The sequence below is a fragment of the Gigantopelta aegis genome, chromosome 6, assembly GCF_016097555.1.
Source record: "Gigantopelta aegis isolate Gae_Host chromosome 6, Gae_host_genome, whole genome shotgun sequence".
Taxonomy (NCBI): Eukaryota; Metazoa; Mollusca; class Gastropoda; order Neomphalida; family Peltospiridae; genus Gigantopelta; species Gigantopelta aegis.
In genome coordinates, this window is record NC_054704.1 from 64,185,998 (window position 1) to 64,204,014 (window position 18,017).

Here is an 18,017-nt window from a genome sequence, read left to right on the forward strand (position 1 = left end):
ACTGCTGCAGACCACGTTTTTACATACCAAATGTCGCACTTCACAGGGATCTTTTTGCACACAGGTCTTGTTGACTAGATTGTGCTACAAAGGTGAATTCTATAAATACTCCAAAATATTTCATCCACTCTGGTTACAATCATGTTTCGACAGTATCCAGAGCTTGAACCAAACATACATAGCTAAAATTTGCCTCTTCCAATTGCAAGAACAATTCCATAAGTTTGACACACAGCAGATACAAGTACATGTATGGTTATATTTGCTTGTGTATAGTGTTCGGCTGGTAGAAAGGTCCATGCTTATCCTTCTGGATGGATGGGATGTGACTGGTTAGCTAATCCATACCACCATGAACTGGTATTATCACGTTTGTCTCTTGAGGATTGTTGTACATCTATTTCTGTCATTTCATTTCCAACTTATTTTCATGCTTATATCCAAAAAAGGTTCAAGTACACTGTCCTGGGCACACACCTCATCTATCTGCGCTGTCTGTCTAGGACTGTGGGTTAGTTGTTAGTGTTTAGTGAGAGAAGAGGGTGTAGTGGTCTTACACCTACCAATTGAGTCGTTACAACTCGCTCTGGGTGGGAGCCGATACTGGGCTACGAACACTGTACCTACCTGCCTTATGTCCGATGGCTTAACTACAACACCACCGAGGCCGCTCTATTTCTGTCAACATCTCCAACTAATATGTATTAGGACCTATTAATATCTTAATAAGATATAAAACAAAATCTGGAAATTAGAACCTTTTATTGTTGTCATAATGGTTTCACTGTTAATTTACTGTTCAAGTCACAGTGATCAAGAAATATGCATAAATTTAAATGTTCAATATTCAAGAGTAATTATAAATTTTCACTTTCTCAACGTTTTATTTTGTTGTGGTTTAAGAGGGGGGTTTGGGGGGAGAGGGGGGGGTAGGGTAGTTATTGACTTGGCTTTTGTTGTTATTTAGCAAAATATACAGGAACGAATTTTAAAAAGCCCATTTCTGACTTGCATGCATGTAACTACATACATTTACAAGTCTTAAAAAAAACATTTACGAAAAAAAAGGCACGTTAAATTCGGCCCACACTGTATAAAACTATTCTGTCATAATGATCTTTTATAGACACTGGTTCTGTTGGCTAATCTCACCTATTCCTTGTCATTTATTTCCTGGATGTGGCTTCAGACAGTCCTGGATACACACATTAATTATTGCAGAATGAATGAATGAATGAATGAATGTTTACTGACACCCCGTATGCTCACTGCTGGTAATGGGATACGAACTCACCATTTACTAGCCTTGAACCTGATGACTCAACCACTACACCATAAATGGCTGGAGTACAGTGTAAATCAAATCAGATGTTTTATTTACACAGATTTAAACAGATTTATCCTGCAACCATTGTTTCTATTGGCTGACTACAATGACCGATTAAAGAAAAGATTTTGACATCACACTTGCGATGTCACATGCATATAGCTACATTACAAAATCACTCATTTGACCTCTAGATCATCATACAATATCTCTGAAATAACAGAAATAATAGCTTTTACCCATAATTTTTATGGACTGCAGGATAAAAAATAATAACAATTTAATGATGTCAGATATCAGCTTTATCCAGTTCAGGCCGAATGTGAAATTTCCCATTCTTACCAACACAGGATAGAGCCAATATCCAACGGCATTAACTAGTTATTCTCTACATATACATGTGAAAATCATCTGTCAATTTTGTTTTTTTCTGCGAACTCTCTGCTCAGTGTCTGCATGATGTCCTTGTGAGAGAATGATCTGTGTTTCTTCTTCAACTCCCCGTAGTGGTCCTTCACAAACAGGGCAAACCTGTTGGGGGTCCGGGGGGTCCGGGGGGTCTGAGGGGTCCCTGCAGCCGAAGATGTACTATTGTTCTGCGCGGTCAGTCTGACCTGGAACCGGCCATGGCAGTGACCACACACTTTGTTTTCTGTGTCCAGTGACTTGGAATGTCGACCAATACTGAAACAAATGTTAAAAAAGTTAGTTTTGTTTAACAACACCACTAGAACACATTATTTATTGAATCATCGCGGACTCTGAATTAACCAAACTCCTGTCAAATTTCATGGTCCTGAATTTTCTAAATTCTGAAACACTACCCTCTAAATACATGACCCAGGTCCTGTCTAAATCGGATAAATATTAGGTCTCCGGCATAACCTGGTTTTGACAAGTTTCTCTGTACTTTTCTGTCCCGAGTAAAAAGTGTTATTTCTACTTTTGCTTTCACGAAAGTGTCTTACGAAATATCTATGCTAAACATTCAAAATTTTATCCAAAAACAAAGTTAAAGATTGTTTTGTTTAACGACACCACTAGAGCACATTGATTTATTAATCATCGGCCACTGGATGTCAAACATTTGGTTATTCTGACATATAGTCTCAGAGAGAAACCTGCTATATTTTTCTATTATTAACAAGGGTTCTTTTATATGCACCATCCCACAGACAGGAATAGCACATACCACAGCCTGATATACCAGTCATAGTGCACTGGCTGGAACGAGAAATAGTTCAAAGGGCCCACCAACGGGGATCAATCCCAAACCGACCATGCATTAAGCAAGAACTTTAACACTGGGCTACGTCCCACCCCCTCCAAAAACAAGGATTCCATATAAATGATGACATTCTAATATTTTCAGTTTGTACACTATACAGCAAATCAAACAAATTACATGACTATTCAAAGAATGTCATACTACGAAACTAATCAAAAAACTTAACTCTTGGTCCTTTTAGTCAAGAAGCAATTTTAACGTAGGATTTTCATTAATTTTATTGGAAATGAAAACATACAAAATGTCATCTCTTGATATTTGACAGCTTAACAAAAACATCACTCCAGCCAGTGCACCATGACTGGCATATCAAAGGCCATGGTATGTGCTATCCTGTCTATGGGATGGTGCATATAAAAGTAGGATGTATTAACATTAAACTTTGGAATGTTAAACACTTGTTGAAAATTAAATAATTAAATGTCAGTTATAAAAACAAAGAAAAAGAAAATGAACAAGACACAAAAACAAAACAAGCATGTAAACACTGTCTGGAAGAAAAAGAGGCTCTTTAGGCAGTGACCACATCTCCTCCTGTGCTGAACAGCCTCTCCATAACAGAAAAAAAAAATGAATTTTTGAACATTTCACTATCTATAACATCTTGGAAACATAAAGAAATATAGAGGTGTGTGGATGTTTGTGGACAGTGTTATTTTTCTTCCATTTCCCTTTTTTTCCAAATAAGAATTTGAGAGCTGGCACGTTTTCCAAATTGCGCTCATTATCTCTTTAAAAATAGCATTCCTTGCATGTGTGGGTTTTCTTCGAAACTAACCCCTCAATTCCACACACCAATTTGGTGATTTTCATTCATTTGATTCAGCTATGTGATAGCTGTGTTTTTAGCTTCTTGATGGTGGGACACATTGTATTAGAATTTATGTTGGTAACATTTGTTTGCATATATTATGGATAACGAAATTAAAATTGACAGGCCGCATGAAAAACTGTTAATTTTCGGCCAGTTTTTATTACTTTGGTTCAAATAAAGTTTGAATAACAAACTGTAGATCTTTGTTTTTATACATGTTGAGGTCATGTCGTTAATTAATGACAATGTTTTCTTGTTACTTTTCGCAAGATATCAAGTTGAAGTTTGTTTCTTGTTTAACCACTAGAGTACATTGATTTATTCATCATCGGCTATTGGATGTTAAAAATTTTGTAATTATGACTAGTAGTCTTAGAGAGGAAACCCATTACATTTTTTCATTAGTAGCAAGGGATCTTTTATATGCACCATCCCACAGAGAGAATAGCACATACCACGGCCTTTGATATACCAGTCGTGGTGCACTGGTTGGAACGAGAGATAGCCCAATGGGCCCTACTGATGGGGTCATAAGTTGATTTTGGGTAGCACATGTTTAAGTAGTCAGATAGATTATGTAACCTTTCGAAGACAGAAATCGGCTAAGCCAAACATTTAGCCACTTGCAGATTTGATTAGCCCATGACTAATTTGGCTAACGTTTAATAAACGTGTATAGTAAAATCTCCTAAATTAGATGGGATTTTGTTTTTTATTATTTTTATAAGAATAATGAATGCTCAATTTTAATGGTCGCATTAGACATAGAGTATCGCATATGGTTGTGACAAAATAAATTTTGAATGAATAAACAGACTAAAAAAACTATTTAAAAAACTTGCGAATATATTCGGTTCTTTGGGTACCAAATTACGAATATGTATCGTGGATAGCCTATATTCAGTGCACCGAATATGTGAGTGAATCGTTGCAGCTCTACGTAAATAACCACCAAATTTCAGCAGCCTAGAATATTTCTCAGTAACTGATAAAACAAACAGCAGAAAAATAGTAATAATTCTAGCAATAATAATAGTATACTACTGAAAAGGCTTGGGAACCTACTAACTCGTACATACCTGTAGCCACACTGAGTACATTCATATGTGTATTTAGTGTTGATACTGTAGTTATGGCAGCGAGCAATCACTGGAATTTCTGGGTGGCTCTTGTTAGCTTTCCTGACCCTAAAACCACATAAATCAATGTATTTTTTCTGTAATAAATATTGTAAATGTCTCAAACATATAATTTGTTACGGGTGTATATCCATGATTCATCTTTTTTAATATTTGCTGTTGCATACTAGTGGTGTAATACAACATTTATAATAAAGTCACATATAACTTTATACACCGTGTATCAGAATTACTGTTTGTCCATTAGTGAAAAATGACGAATCATATGCTGTGGTGCCATACATTAAATAAAACAAAGCAAATCATTTTTTTTCTCGTTTTGTGAATCCTATAATTGGACCTCTCACTAAATGCATTTGCCCCCTCGCCTTGGACTGGACCTAACATCACAATGTCAGCCAACCACCTGGTGAGGTGAGAAATTCCTTTCCATACCAGTATTTCCAGTATGCACCGTGGCCATCCTTCTTATTGTTGAGAACCCAGACAGCTGCATGACACAACTCGTGGATCAATGTGTCTCGCACTCGCTCTGAAAAAGACACAGCAAGAATATATCAATACTACAAGTACAAAAACAGTAAACTGTTACGGCTTTAAGAAATCTGTCTTAAACACGGTCTAATCTACAGCATATTAAAAAACAAAACAAAAAAAAAACCTCAAGATATCGCTGAGTTTCAAGAACTGTTCATTAATTTCTACCAGAAATTAAGGCTAGAATTGTAGAAATAATTAGTTTTCTTCAATACATTGCAATGTCTTTTTTAAACTTTCACTTTATTGAAATGTGTTATGACAAACATAATTAAGTCGATAACAGGAAAGGTTTTTGTTTGCGATATAACTACAATGAAACAGGTTACAATGTATATACATGACAGTAATATTACAGCCTCTTATTCCAAATAAAGAAAATTTTGGTTTGCAAGCAAATTAAGTCCACAGCACATCAGTTAAAACTGACAGGTGGTGACAAGTATGACCACAAGAGATGTACATCTATCACATTTAAAAAGCTATGGACTGAGAAATGTGGTGTGCTGTAAGGATACAAAGAAAATGTGGATTTTAAAAGCACAACAAGAGTTGTTACCTGCAGAGTCACAGACTTTTGTCGACAGTTTTATCTTGGCGTGATATCCCTTCTGATAAACACAGTAACCAGCTGTCCTCAGTAGTCGCTTATTCCACTCTATATCAAAGTTTGCTGGAAGCTACAAATATTGTCTTATTTAAAATGACATCAACAAATAAAGAGGGCAGAGGGTAGAATACCTGTACATGAGATAAACTGTATAACTATAAAATGGAAAAAGCAAATAGGGGCTACTTTTACTCAGTGTTAAAATGAATGGGAATGAGAGAACCAGAATTAATACCCATATTATTAAAACAATCTTGGTGAATATCAGTGATACATCCCACTAGAACGTCAAGCGGGACGTCTCATTTCAACATCATACTACGACCGTACGGAAACATTAATCAATCAAGTTCTGTGGCATAAACTAAAATCGATTATGGGTAATAAACAGGACATTAAACTCGCTACCATTTCATATCATGTTTATGTCCCTTGTGAAATAATTTTCATTGCCACTTGCTGAAGCTTGTGACAAATGAAAATTATTTCACTCGGGATATAAACATCATACGAAATGAAAGCTCATTTAATATCCTATAAATAGGTAACTGAAGAAAATGTATCTCAAGGAAAATTACACCTTAAGTCGAGTACTTTATCACTGAGCCATTATTCGCTTCAATAACAAAGATAAAACAGAAAGAAAGTAAGGTTTTACTTAATAATGCACTCACAGGGCCAGCTCTGGCACTTGCCAAATTCGCCAATTGTGAATTTAAAAACCAACTGGCGAATTTTATTTGAATTTTGGCGAAATAATTTTAGGTAATAATTGATATTTTATTACAAAATAACTGGATTTCTGCTATTTTTGAAGTTTAACAGATAATTTGGCCACATTTTCTGCTGACCCAGAGATAACCCTGACTTAACACAAATTTATTCACAACATTATGGCATCGGATATGTGGTTAAGGACCATAAAAATAAAATAAAAAGAGAGTAAACATGCCACTGCCACTCAAAGGACTACTCTTTCGATTAGTGGCAAGGGATATTTTATATGCACCATCCACCAGACAGGATAGTACATACCACGGCCTTTGTTATACCAAATGAGCACTGGCTGGACCGAGAAATAAAGTTAAAGTTTGTTTTAACTACACCACTAGAGCACACTGATTTATTAATCTTCGGCTATTGGATGTCAATCATTTGGCAATTTTGACATACTCAGAGAGAAAACCCACTACAGTTTTCTATTAAAAGCAATGGATCCAAAAACAGGATAGCACATACCATAGCCTATAATATACCAGTCATGGTGCACTGACTGGAGTGAGAAATAGCCCAATGGAACGAGAAATAACCTAATGGCTCCACCAGCAGGCATCGATCTTAGACTACTGAGCATCAGGCAAGCACTTGTCACTACTAGTAACTGTTTCAGAATCATCACATTACAATACTCCAATCAAATGGTGATAACCTTCTATGTTTCAAATACAATACCACGTAAAACAATCACTAACTGATATACCTTGTTTTCAAATACAGTTTCATTGAACAAGCAAAAAAGTCGCCTGGTGAGTTCATCCTTGTGTTTCTTGAAACTTGTCACATACCTGAAAAACAAGAAACTGATTTTACATTAACATCCAACTCAAGTTGAGAAACACAGAAACTGATTTTACATTAACATCCAACTCAAGTTGAGAAACACAGAAACTGATTTTACATTAACATCCATCTCAAGTTGAAAAAATACAGAAACTGATTTTACAGTAACATCCATCTCAAGCTGAGAAACACAAAAACTGATTTTACATTAACATCCATCTCAAGTTGAGAAACACAGAAACTGATTTTACATTAACATCTATCTCTAGTTGAAAATCACAGAAACTGATTTTACATTAACATCCATCTCAAGTTGAGACACACAGAAACTGATTTTACATATAACATCCACCTCAAGTTGACACAGAAACCTCTTTTTCTCCAAATGAAACCAAGTTCAATTCATTGAATATATCTTCTAATACATTTCCTCACTAGCTAATTCAAGGTTCATACACAATCTGGAAGGCTAAATTCATCAATTTTTTCAGCAGTTTTCATTGTAAAATTACTCAGTACACTTTTCAAGGGCTATTCAACTGGTCGCATATATTTTTGTCAGTATCTGTAACACCATATCTAACTATTTTTTAATATTTGTGATAAAACAACACTGACTAGTAAAACTTGTCCGAATACTAGATGACAAATTTTGGAATTATGATAAAATAATCTTAACAACGGTAAATTTTAATATTTATCAATGAAAATACCGGTATGCAAATCAATCAGATTTCAAGATAATTTTCTCAATTCAAGCACTTTTTGTGTGTCTTGACAAAATCACAGGCTTTTCAAATCTGTATGAACTCTGCAATTTAAGAATAAGCATATTTAATAAAACTTTATTTACTTGCATTCGGTTTGGTTAAAATAAACTCAACTTGGCTGAACAAATGTGAACAAACAGTGTTTCTGCCAAAAATAAATGTTTGGGTATGGCGTTATGGAATTGAATGCAACCACAGTCAACTAGGGGGTATGGGGGGTCTCCCCCAGAAAGAAAATGGGTTAAGTTTAGGGTTAGGGTTAAGAAAATCATATAGTAATAATAAGAGTAATTTAACTTTTTTTTAAATTTGCAAAAATATTTGGGTATGGAATACCCATTTTACCCTCTGGCAGAAACCCTAACCACAAACAGTACACATCCTGGCTACTAATACACCATTCTTAGTAAACTGGTTAAGTCTGAGAAAATCAGGGGTGGGAACTGGTGAACTGTAAAAAAGAGGAAATCTAGAGGGGTCCCGGAAATTCTTTAAATCATAGGTTAAAATCTGTGCCATCTGACACATTTTGGAGGAAAGGACGATTAAAATTCGAGGAAACGCAATGTTCCATGAGAGGAAAACAGCTGATCCGAGGAGGATTCCCACCCCTTGAAAATACATTATCATTACTTTGTACAAATTACATAAACAAATTACATAAAGTGATATTATCATCAACACTCAAAATTCCATTACAATGATTAATTCATGACTCAAAATATTATTCAGCCTTTCACTAGACACTGTATTTTGTGAAAAACAAATACCAATTCAGGGGTTAGTTTTGGAAATACTGTAATCTTATCACTCACTTGACAGCTTCTTGGTGTCGTCTTGATTCCGAGAGTGAGTCTGAAGTTAACGATTTCAAGAAACTGTAGTTTTTACCATTCGGTTGCTTCGGAATAGACGAACCCGTATCTAAAACATTAAAACAATGAAATATTAAGCTCAAAGAAACATTAGGTGGCTTTTTAAGAAGAAAAACCAAAATAAAAATAATAAATTCAAAGTTGTTTTTCAAGCAAACAACATCACTAGAGCACTTTGATTAATTAATCATTGCTATTGGATGTCAAACATTTGATAATTATGACACAGTCTTAAAAGAAAATCCACTTTATTTTTCCATTAGCAGAAGGGACATCGACATTTACGTGTTCGCTGGTGCACAAATGTACAGGGGCGGAACTTGGGAAACTGGCGGCGAGTATGGTTCAGCGATGAGTCACGTTTCCTTCTACAGCGATGTGATCGACAACAACGTGTTTACAGACACCGCAATGAACATTTTGCCAACAACTGTGTCACCCAAGTTGACAGATTCAGTGGAGGGAGTATTATTATGTGGGGAGCCATCTCATACACCGGCAGAAGTGAACTTGTGTTCGTACAAGGCAACCTGACAGCTGTATGCTACCGGGATGAAATTCTTCGCTATTACATGCTTCCCATTTTGGATCGTCAGAGAGAACTCTTTCAGCAGGACAATGCCAGGCCGCATACGGCACGTGTAACAATGGATTTCCTACAGAATGAGAACATTAATGTGCTGCCATGGCCATTAAGATCGCCAGATCTCAACCCCATTGAACATCTATGGGACGAACTGGACAGACGTGTACAACAGCATGACTCAAGAGCCTTAGAGGCTTCCGCAACTGTCACATGCACTGCAGGAAGAATGGGCTAGGATTCCGAGACTCATTCAATGCCAAGGAGATGTCGCACAGTGATTGCTGCTGGTGGCTACACAAAGTACTGATTTCAGTGCCCTCGTGCGACGCTGTTTGGTGATGAAAATGTCTCTATTGCTGTCAGTCCATAGCAAGAACATTGTCACATACTCATGTCAAATTTGACTGTGATACGATCATAAATAATGAAATTATACCACTTTGTATTAAAGAGATAATTCCATGAATATTTCGCCTATGCATTTCTTTTTTGACAGAGTATATATTTAACACTCTAAACCCATTTTAATTACGGTTATATGCCATCAGACAACCAGACAGATGAAAGAGGAATCTCACTACGGCCACTACATGGGCTACTCTTTTCATTTAATAGCAGCAAGGGATCTTTTATAAGCACTATCCCACAGACAGGTTAGCACATACATGTAGCATAGCTTTTGTTACACCAGACGTGGAGCACTGGCTGGAACAGGAAATAGCCCAACTGGCCCACCAACGGGGATTGATCCTGGATTGACAACACATCAGGCAAGTATTTTACCACTGGGTTACGTCCCGTCCTGAAAGTTTCAGAGGCCTTCAATCAGAGCATTTGGTTCCTTGACAGCACTTCTGAGGTGTTTTTGTTACAATTAAGCCATCCAATACAGTCAACTTTTATTGTAATCCTTTATCCCAGTTTTAATTTTGTGAATTGAAACACTCAAAATGAACCTAAACAAAGATTGTAATTCTTAACTAAACACTAACCAGAATGGTCTTTTCTTGACTTAACAGCCGGTGCTACTGGTTTGATGAAGTGTTCATCATCGCTGTCAGACTGAGAAGTCTTCTTAACTTGAGCAGTGACTGACTTTTTGACATGTGGAGTGACTGACTTTTTGACACGAGGAGTCAAATGTTGCAGAAACTCCTCATCACTATCACTGCAAGAAAAATTCAACCCTTTGGTCAATGTGGACATCTTTTGATGAATCAGTTTGCTAAAAAAATTATATATAACTCTCAACAAAGCTTTACCAATTATATTTGAAATATTTTTTTAAAAATGGATGTACATGTACACTGAAACAATAAAATTAATTTTCATACAGGAATAACCCTATAGATTCAAAAGTACTTAATTTGAAACACGAGACCTATCGGCCTAGACAGCTGTGCATTATTTACTTTTTACAAGCTTTTCAGTTTGTACAAACTGCCTGAGAGAATTCTTCTACCTAGTTTTAGGATGATACAATCAAACCTTTAGGATATAGACATTGAAAATCTTCAATGTTAATTTTCAATTTTCATTTGTCAAAATTTTAATTTAAAAAGATCTCACTGTTTGCCTGAAGACACTTCCCTAAAGATTCTCTTCAACAAATTTGCAACAAGTTACAATATTTCATATGAACTGTTGTCAGTTATGCAACTTTATATTCACACAAACTACCAACCGGTTAAATAGGATTTATCCAGGATTTTTCGCCATAGTCCCCTGGCTGATGGGATTGGGAACATTAGAGAGAGTAAATCATACTTGGGATATTTTTCAGGCCACTGAATGATGCAGTACGCCACTGTTCAATTAATTTTCAGTTTATGTTCAGACTCATCGAATGCCTGGACAAATCTCGGTAAACATTCCAAAATTAAGTTACAAACTTCAGAAGGTAACAAATTTTAGTGCAGGTTTGTCGTAGTTAACAGGACAACTGAAGGTAACAAATTTTAGTGCAGGTTTGTCGTAGTTAACAGGACAACTTTTAAAGTTAAACTTTGAAATATCTTTCCCTTACTATTAGTTTGTAGACACTGCCCCAGAGAAACCTTGAACAAAATTTGGAAATGATCAATCAAAACTCTAGGAGAAATACTGAAATTTCTAACTTAAAAGTGACAGACCCAAGTATTTAAAACACTTTGGCATAACTTTCACCGTTAGAGACATTTTTTATATTAAAATAAGACATTACTTAGATTTTATTGTTTGGATTATCATTTTCCGTACATCCAAAGTGTTTTTAATACAGCGAATTGCATTTTTCATATTTTTAAAAGTGTAAGTAATTCTGAGAAATAACAGACATGGACAACGTAATTTTTACATTTATCAAGAATTGAACAAAATCCCATTGCTACGTCTGGACCAATGGGATGACGTTATCTGGTAATGAATGTAATGGAAATTTAATTATTTGATTTTAAATTTACTACAACAAAAATGTTTAAATTAAAACATGTTACAATATCTCTGTAGGAATCTGTGATGAAATAACAATGATATGGTATAACAATACCTTAAAGTGTTGGATTTGGTGGACAGCTGTGGTGTTTTATGGTTAAAATCTTCTTCTTCATCATCATCATCTTCATCATCATCTTCATCATCATCTTCATCATCATCTTTATCATCTTTATCATCTTTATCATCATCTTCATCATCATCATCTTCATCATCATCTTTATCATCTTTATCATCATCTTTATCATCATCTTTATCATCATCTTCATCATCATCTTTATCATCATCATCATCATCATCATTATCTCTGACAATAAAGTCCTGCATATCATCATCATCTGACTCGCTGACTGATGATGGAGACTCTTGCTTGCTCTTCTTGGATGACCGTATCTTTTGAAAAACTGAAACCGACAACAATGAAACATGATAATATACATGTGTAAATAATGAACAGAGAAAAACACGTTACTCTGAATGTTAGAGTGCCTAGCTGGTGTATGAACGCACTCCAATATTTTTGTCATTTTAACCTGCTCAAAGTTGTAATCTGATTGATAGTTTTATTCTTGTAAATCATAAAATTTAGCGAAATCCAAATAAGTGACTTAAAACCTTAGCGAGGTCATCATATCAAAGACTAAAAAAAAAAACTTACGGTATACATGTAGGATGGGCTAAAATAATACTTTTCATAAATTTTGAAGTTATGGACAAACAACTTAAATTTAGACGAAAATTGCATCAATGTCCATGCTAACATTTTGGTTTAATGAATAACATGTAGCTATTGTTGTTATCACTGACAAAACAATCGCTCAAACATTTTAGCATCATAAATTATTAGCGCCTTCTCTGACCTTACGAAATTCGCCCACATTTTATGCTTATTAACATTTCCTGTTTTACCGTATTTAGCCATTCCACATTATGTTTCTTCCCAGTCTTCAGTATCCTTTAGATGCAGTCATTAATCCAGGTAAAAAAATTAAAATCTATCAACTCAACATAAAGAATAACTTTATAGGATGCTTTCTCTACAGTTCACTGTGACATGGTGAAAGTCTAGTTTGTGCAGTTGACTGTAAATGTAGATGGTGAAGACTCATAAGTTTATTAAACCAAAGGTTTTGTTTGTATTTTAACTATGGCTTTGAGATCTGGCTTAGTTTTTTTTCCAATCGTGACATTGGTTTTGTGTTCAAATTTCAAACTGTATTTCTATTCACTATATATTTACTAACGTTAGCTTTAGTCCACCCATTTTCCCAACACAAATGTCAGGGTTAAAAATTAATTTAAAACTCCGCTTTCACCATCTTTAGCTTTAAACCTTTTCATCTATCCGATTCCAAACACAATTATTGAAGTATAATTTACTCATTTTGTATTTGTACCATCTACTTGTACAACCTTACTTTCTAGCAGAAACTCACATAATTCCAGATCTTCCTCTTCACTAGATTCACTCACTTCCTTCTTTGGTCTGTTAACAGCAAAATAAAGAAAACAGTTAAATAAACATGGCTTGAACTCATAAAAATAAAGTTCCTTGCTTACAAATTGTATAAAACTAGCCTGGGCTCAAATTCAAACTCGAAATCATGTCTAGAGTGTAAAACTACAAAAATGCAATTCAGTTTGTAAGGGGTCAGTCTAGACCCAAGCCCAAGAGAAGTTGTGAAATACATTATGATATGAAGAAAGAAATTGAACATATCCAGGGTTCAAACTTAAGATTTTGTTACCCATCACAACTTTAAAATGTATTTGCAGTACAAAAAACAATTTCACCTCTGGCAATTTTGAGCCTGCTCACAGCTATTTTAAACCATAATTCTTAGCAACAAATAAATGTAACAAAAAGGATCCCCTCAATTAAGTCTGATGGCAATAATTTTTATCCAGCGGCCATAAAATGCAATCGTTAAAACCACTGACCTACAATTCAAATAGCAGCTATGGCAATTGCTGTTGGTGCCATTAAATTTGATACCTGTATTTGTTTAATTACACTTCAGCACAATTTAATACTACAGGTATGGGATCTAAGATACAGTTCATTCAACACCTGGTCAAGAGAGAGACGGAATCTTGTGCTGCTACAAAGTATACTAAGTACTGCAGAAAGTAGCAAGAGATCTTTTAGATACATTTCCCCCAAGACAGGACACCACACACCACAGCTTCAATGCCAGACAAGAAACCAATACCATATCTCCAAACTTATTATAACTGGACATTAAGCTCACCTCCATGATCCACTAGTGACTTCTTGTCGATGTTCTTTTTCTTCCTCTTGAGAATTCACTGCATGGCTGCTAATCTGTTTATAATCAACTAGCTCAGCAGCTGATGCCATTCTTGTTGTACCATACAATACATCTGTTGTCACTGAACCAGATTCTTTTAACTTGGTCAAAACAGATGATTTGTTTTTGAGTTCCGAATTGCTGACTCTCTTCATATCACTATCATGGTCATTGTAGCTTGTAGAACGTGTTCTTCCCATCATGTTCTTCATTCTGTCGGTAAGGTCATCTTCCAGGGTTATCTCACTCTGTGACTGCATGGAGCTCACACAGGTCTTAAACGAGGCATCATCCAGGTCAGGTAGAGAACCGTTAGAGATGGAGATCGCTAGATTCCTCGACTCTTTGTGACGCGAGTCTCTTGAAACTGTTCTACAGTCTGCAGGTGAATGATCCTTCAAGCCTCTACAGTTAGAAGACCTCTCAGGCATGACAGTAAATTTCTTCAATGTTTTCTCATCATTTCTTTTGGAACCTTTAAGATCCAATCCTTTGCTGTCACTGATGGAGTGATTATCTAAACAAATCGGACCATTATTATTCAGCAGCTTGTGGTCATCATGATCCAAGTCTACAATTTCTATATGACTTTCTGTTTGCATAGATGTATCCATCACTTCAACAAATGATGTTTCTGCACTTGAACAAGTATTCTTGCATTCTATATCATAATGACTCGGGTCTGGATTGTGAAAACCTTCCTCAGTTTGCATGGACATATCCTGTATTTCATACGAAGATTCAAATGAAGATTCTTTTACAGAATCAACTCTGTCTTCCACAACGGAATAAAATTTGTCCTCACCGACTTCATCATCACTCTCAGGAATAACAGTGATAACCTCATGTGATTTTTCAGGAGAAAAACATTGTCCGTCATCAGAATGTTTTGAAGCATTTGACGACGTCTTCATGTTTTCCTGAAAGGCTGCTTTTGTATCAAACTTCTTCTGGTGGATCTTAATTTTAAGTTTTTCATAAGAATCAGTCTCAAAAGTGTCGTCTATTGAATGCTTGCTGTGTTTGGAGACAGTGGAGTTAAAAGAACTATCATAAAGGTTCATCGCACTGATACTTTCTCGACTGTGAATTCTTGTCGACTCAACTAAAGGTATGCCAATATCCTCGATGAATGAAGTATCTGAATACAGTATGGGATATGAGGATATGCTAGACTGTCGATGTCTATTGGAAATGCTTTCATTTGAGTTGGGTAACTGTAACGAATGTTGATGCTTATTTTTAACTGGTTTAGTTTTACCAGCACTTTTTCCTTTAGTATGTTCACTAGGGGTGTTTTGAAAATGCTTGTGTGAGTCTGTATGAGCCTTTGCAGATATCACTGGAAATCGACCATCATTCTCTGATTTTGTTACAGATTCGCCGGTATTGTCTTCTGGAACATTTTCTTTTTCCTCATGCTTTTTGCCTGGACAAATAAATAGTTTAAAACATAGAATTAATTTCCAATACTTAATAAATCAAAACAGAATAATGGTCTAAGTTCAGGTCGCATAATTCAACTAAATCAATTTATCTAGGTGCAGACGTAAAAGTATGGTCACGTTTGCGACTAAATAGTCGCCGATTTTGAGCTCGGTCACAGAAATATATGTATAACTATATATGTACGTTGTGCATATAGAATACAAATTAATCATCCCCATACTTAAAAAGATGGTGAGTCCAAATATGATGGTTTAATCAAAGGGAGGGCAGCAGACCCACCAGAAAGAATATGGTTGTAAATACAAATACTATTTGTTACTGTGGTCTCATGTTATTTACACTAAATAAACCAAGGAATAATGAAAACAAACCTTTCTTGATTTTCTTCTTCTTTAAACTTTTCTTTGTACTTTTTAACAACTGAAATCAAAAATGTAACTTTCAGGCAGTTGTATACGGATATCGAAGGAAAGGAATATTTGGTTAACATTACCTCAACACATTTGTTTTTGGTCAGAATCATACACATGGTTTACTATACATAATATACATGTAGATACATGTATGTATTTGGGATTCTGTCTCATAATCTTACACCTATATGTACGACCCAAAATCTGGCATTTGTGAAATCACAGAATCTTGCAAAATTTACTTGTGTATATGGGAAACAATTCAATTGCAGCAACATAAACTAAATTCACAGCTTGCACTTGAGTATAGCAAGATAGGAAACAACCACAGCCACATAGACTAAACTCACAGCTTGTACTTGTGTAGTGAGATAGGAAACAATTCAATTGCAGCCACATAGACTAAAACTCACAGCTTGTATTCAAATATAGTGAGATAGGAAATAACCACAGCCAAATGGACTAAACTCACAGCTTGTACTTGGTGTAGTGAGATAGGAAACAACCACAGCCAAATAGACTAAACTCACAACTTGTACTTGAGTATAGTGAGATAGGAAACAATTACAGCCACATAGACTGAAATGCAGCAAGGGATCTTTTATATGAACTTTTCCACAGACAGGACAAAACATACCAGAGCCTTTGATGTACCTGTCATGAAGTACTGGATATGAGGAGAGAAAAAAAAACCCAAGTCCTCAACCCAAAACATCTCAGGCTTGTATTCTACCACTGAGACACATCCACTATATGGAAATCAAACATTGATAAACACAACCAGGAACCTGAATTTGCATATGTTGATATGACAATAAACGTCCTGTTAGGTCAAATGAGAAACACAGTTTTAGAGTCTAGACTCGAGACTCTAACAGAGTCTGAGACACTAAAGCCATACAAATTGTACGCATGTTATGACATTAGAAATTGAGTCTGGACTCGTAACAGTTTTATACGCACAGGTCCATGATACAAATTCATTAGGGAAAAATGTATATATAAATAACTGTAGGCAATATGATCTTATGAATGTACTAAATAAAATTAATACAGGGCACAATGAAAATGTTAAAGTTTGTTTTGTTTAACAATACTACTAGAGGACATTGATTAATTAATCATCGGCTGTTGGCTGTCATTTTGTCATTTTGACATGTAGTCATCAGAGGAAATCTGCTACATTTTTCCATTAGTAGCAAGGGATCTTTCATATGCACCATCCCACAAACAGGATAAACACATACCACGACCTTTGGCCAGTTGTGATGCACAGAGTGGAAGAAGAAAAAACCCAATCAACTGAATGGATCCCCTGAGGAGGCTCGATCCTGCGATGCAAGCACCTTAGGCAAGCACTCAACCGACTGAGCTAAATCCTGCTGCATGAACCAATTTCCATTTGAAACACTGACCCATTTTAAGTATTTGTAAATAACCGTGATACATGTATATTATATTATACATGTACAGACTAATGAAAAAAAAGTATTTAGATCTATGACCTTGTTAGCAATCTTCTGAAGGAGAGCATCCACATCAGAATCTGTGCTGCTGTCAGCCATTGTTACCTCATCTGACAAATCTAAAAGGAAACAATGTCCATGTTTAAACAGATCTTCATCAACTCCACTCAGAATTGAGAATAATAAATAAGATTAAATAAAAACAATAAACATCTAAATTTGCATTTAAAATGTAATCAGAATGCAAACCTTGAACGATAAACTAGCTAGCACTGAAGTCCTAACCACATTGATAACAACTACAATAAATTACTCTCCTATTTTTAGCTACTCAACTTAGATTTGTCCCCACATTCTGTACAGACAGAAATCTTAAAAAAACCCATTACAATGACACAG

At 35.5% G+C, this 18,017-nt stretch overlaps 1 protein-coding gene across 1 annotated transcript; it reads right to left on the reverse strand.

The window, feature by feature from the left end:
• Positions 1–743: 743 nt before the first annotated feature.
• Positions 744–17,760, reverse strand: LOC121375479 (glutamic acid-rich protein-like). The gene is made up of 12 exons (XM_041502951.1): positions 17,658–17,760; positions 16,111–16,159; positions 14,231–15,719; positions 13,415–13,464; positions 12,034–12,382; positions 10,499–10,674; positions 8,861–8,969; positions 7,196–7,280; positions 5,665–5,785; positions 5,004–5,100; positions 4,509–4,616; positions 744–2,011 (listed from the first exon to the last, which is right to left on the reverse strand). Exons 1-12 carry the CDS (start codon positions 17,715–17,717, stop codon positions 1,735–1,737), a joined length of 2,970 nt encoding a protein of 989 aa, XP_041358885.1. The 5' UTR covers positions 17,718–17,760; the 3' UTR covers positions 744–1,734.
• Between the last annotated feature and the right edge of the window lie 257 nt (positions 17,761–18,017).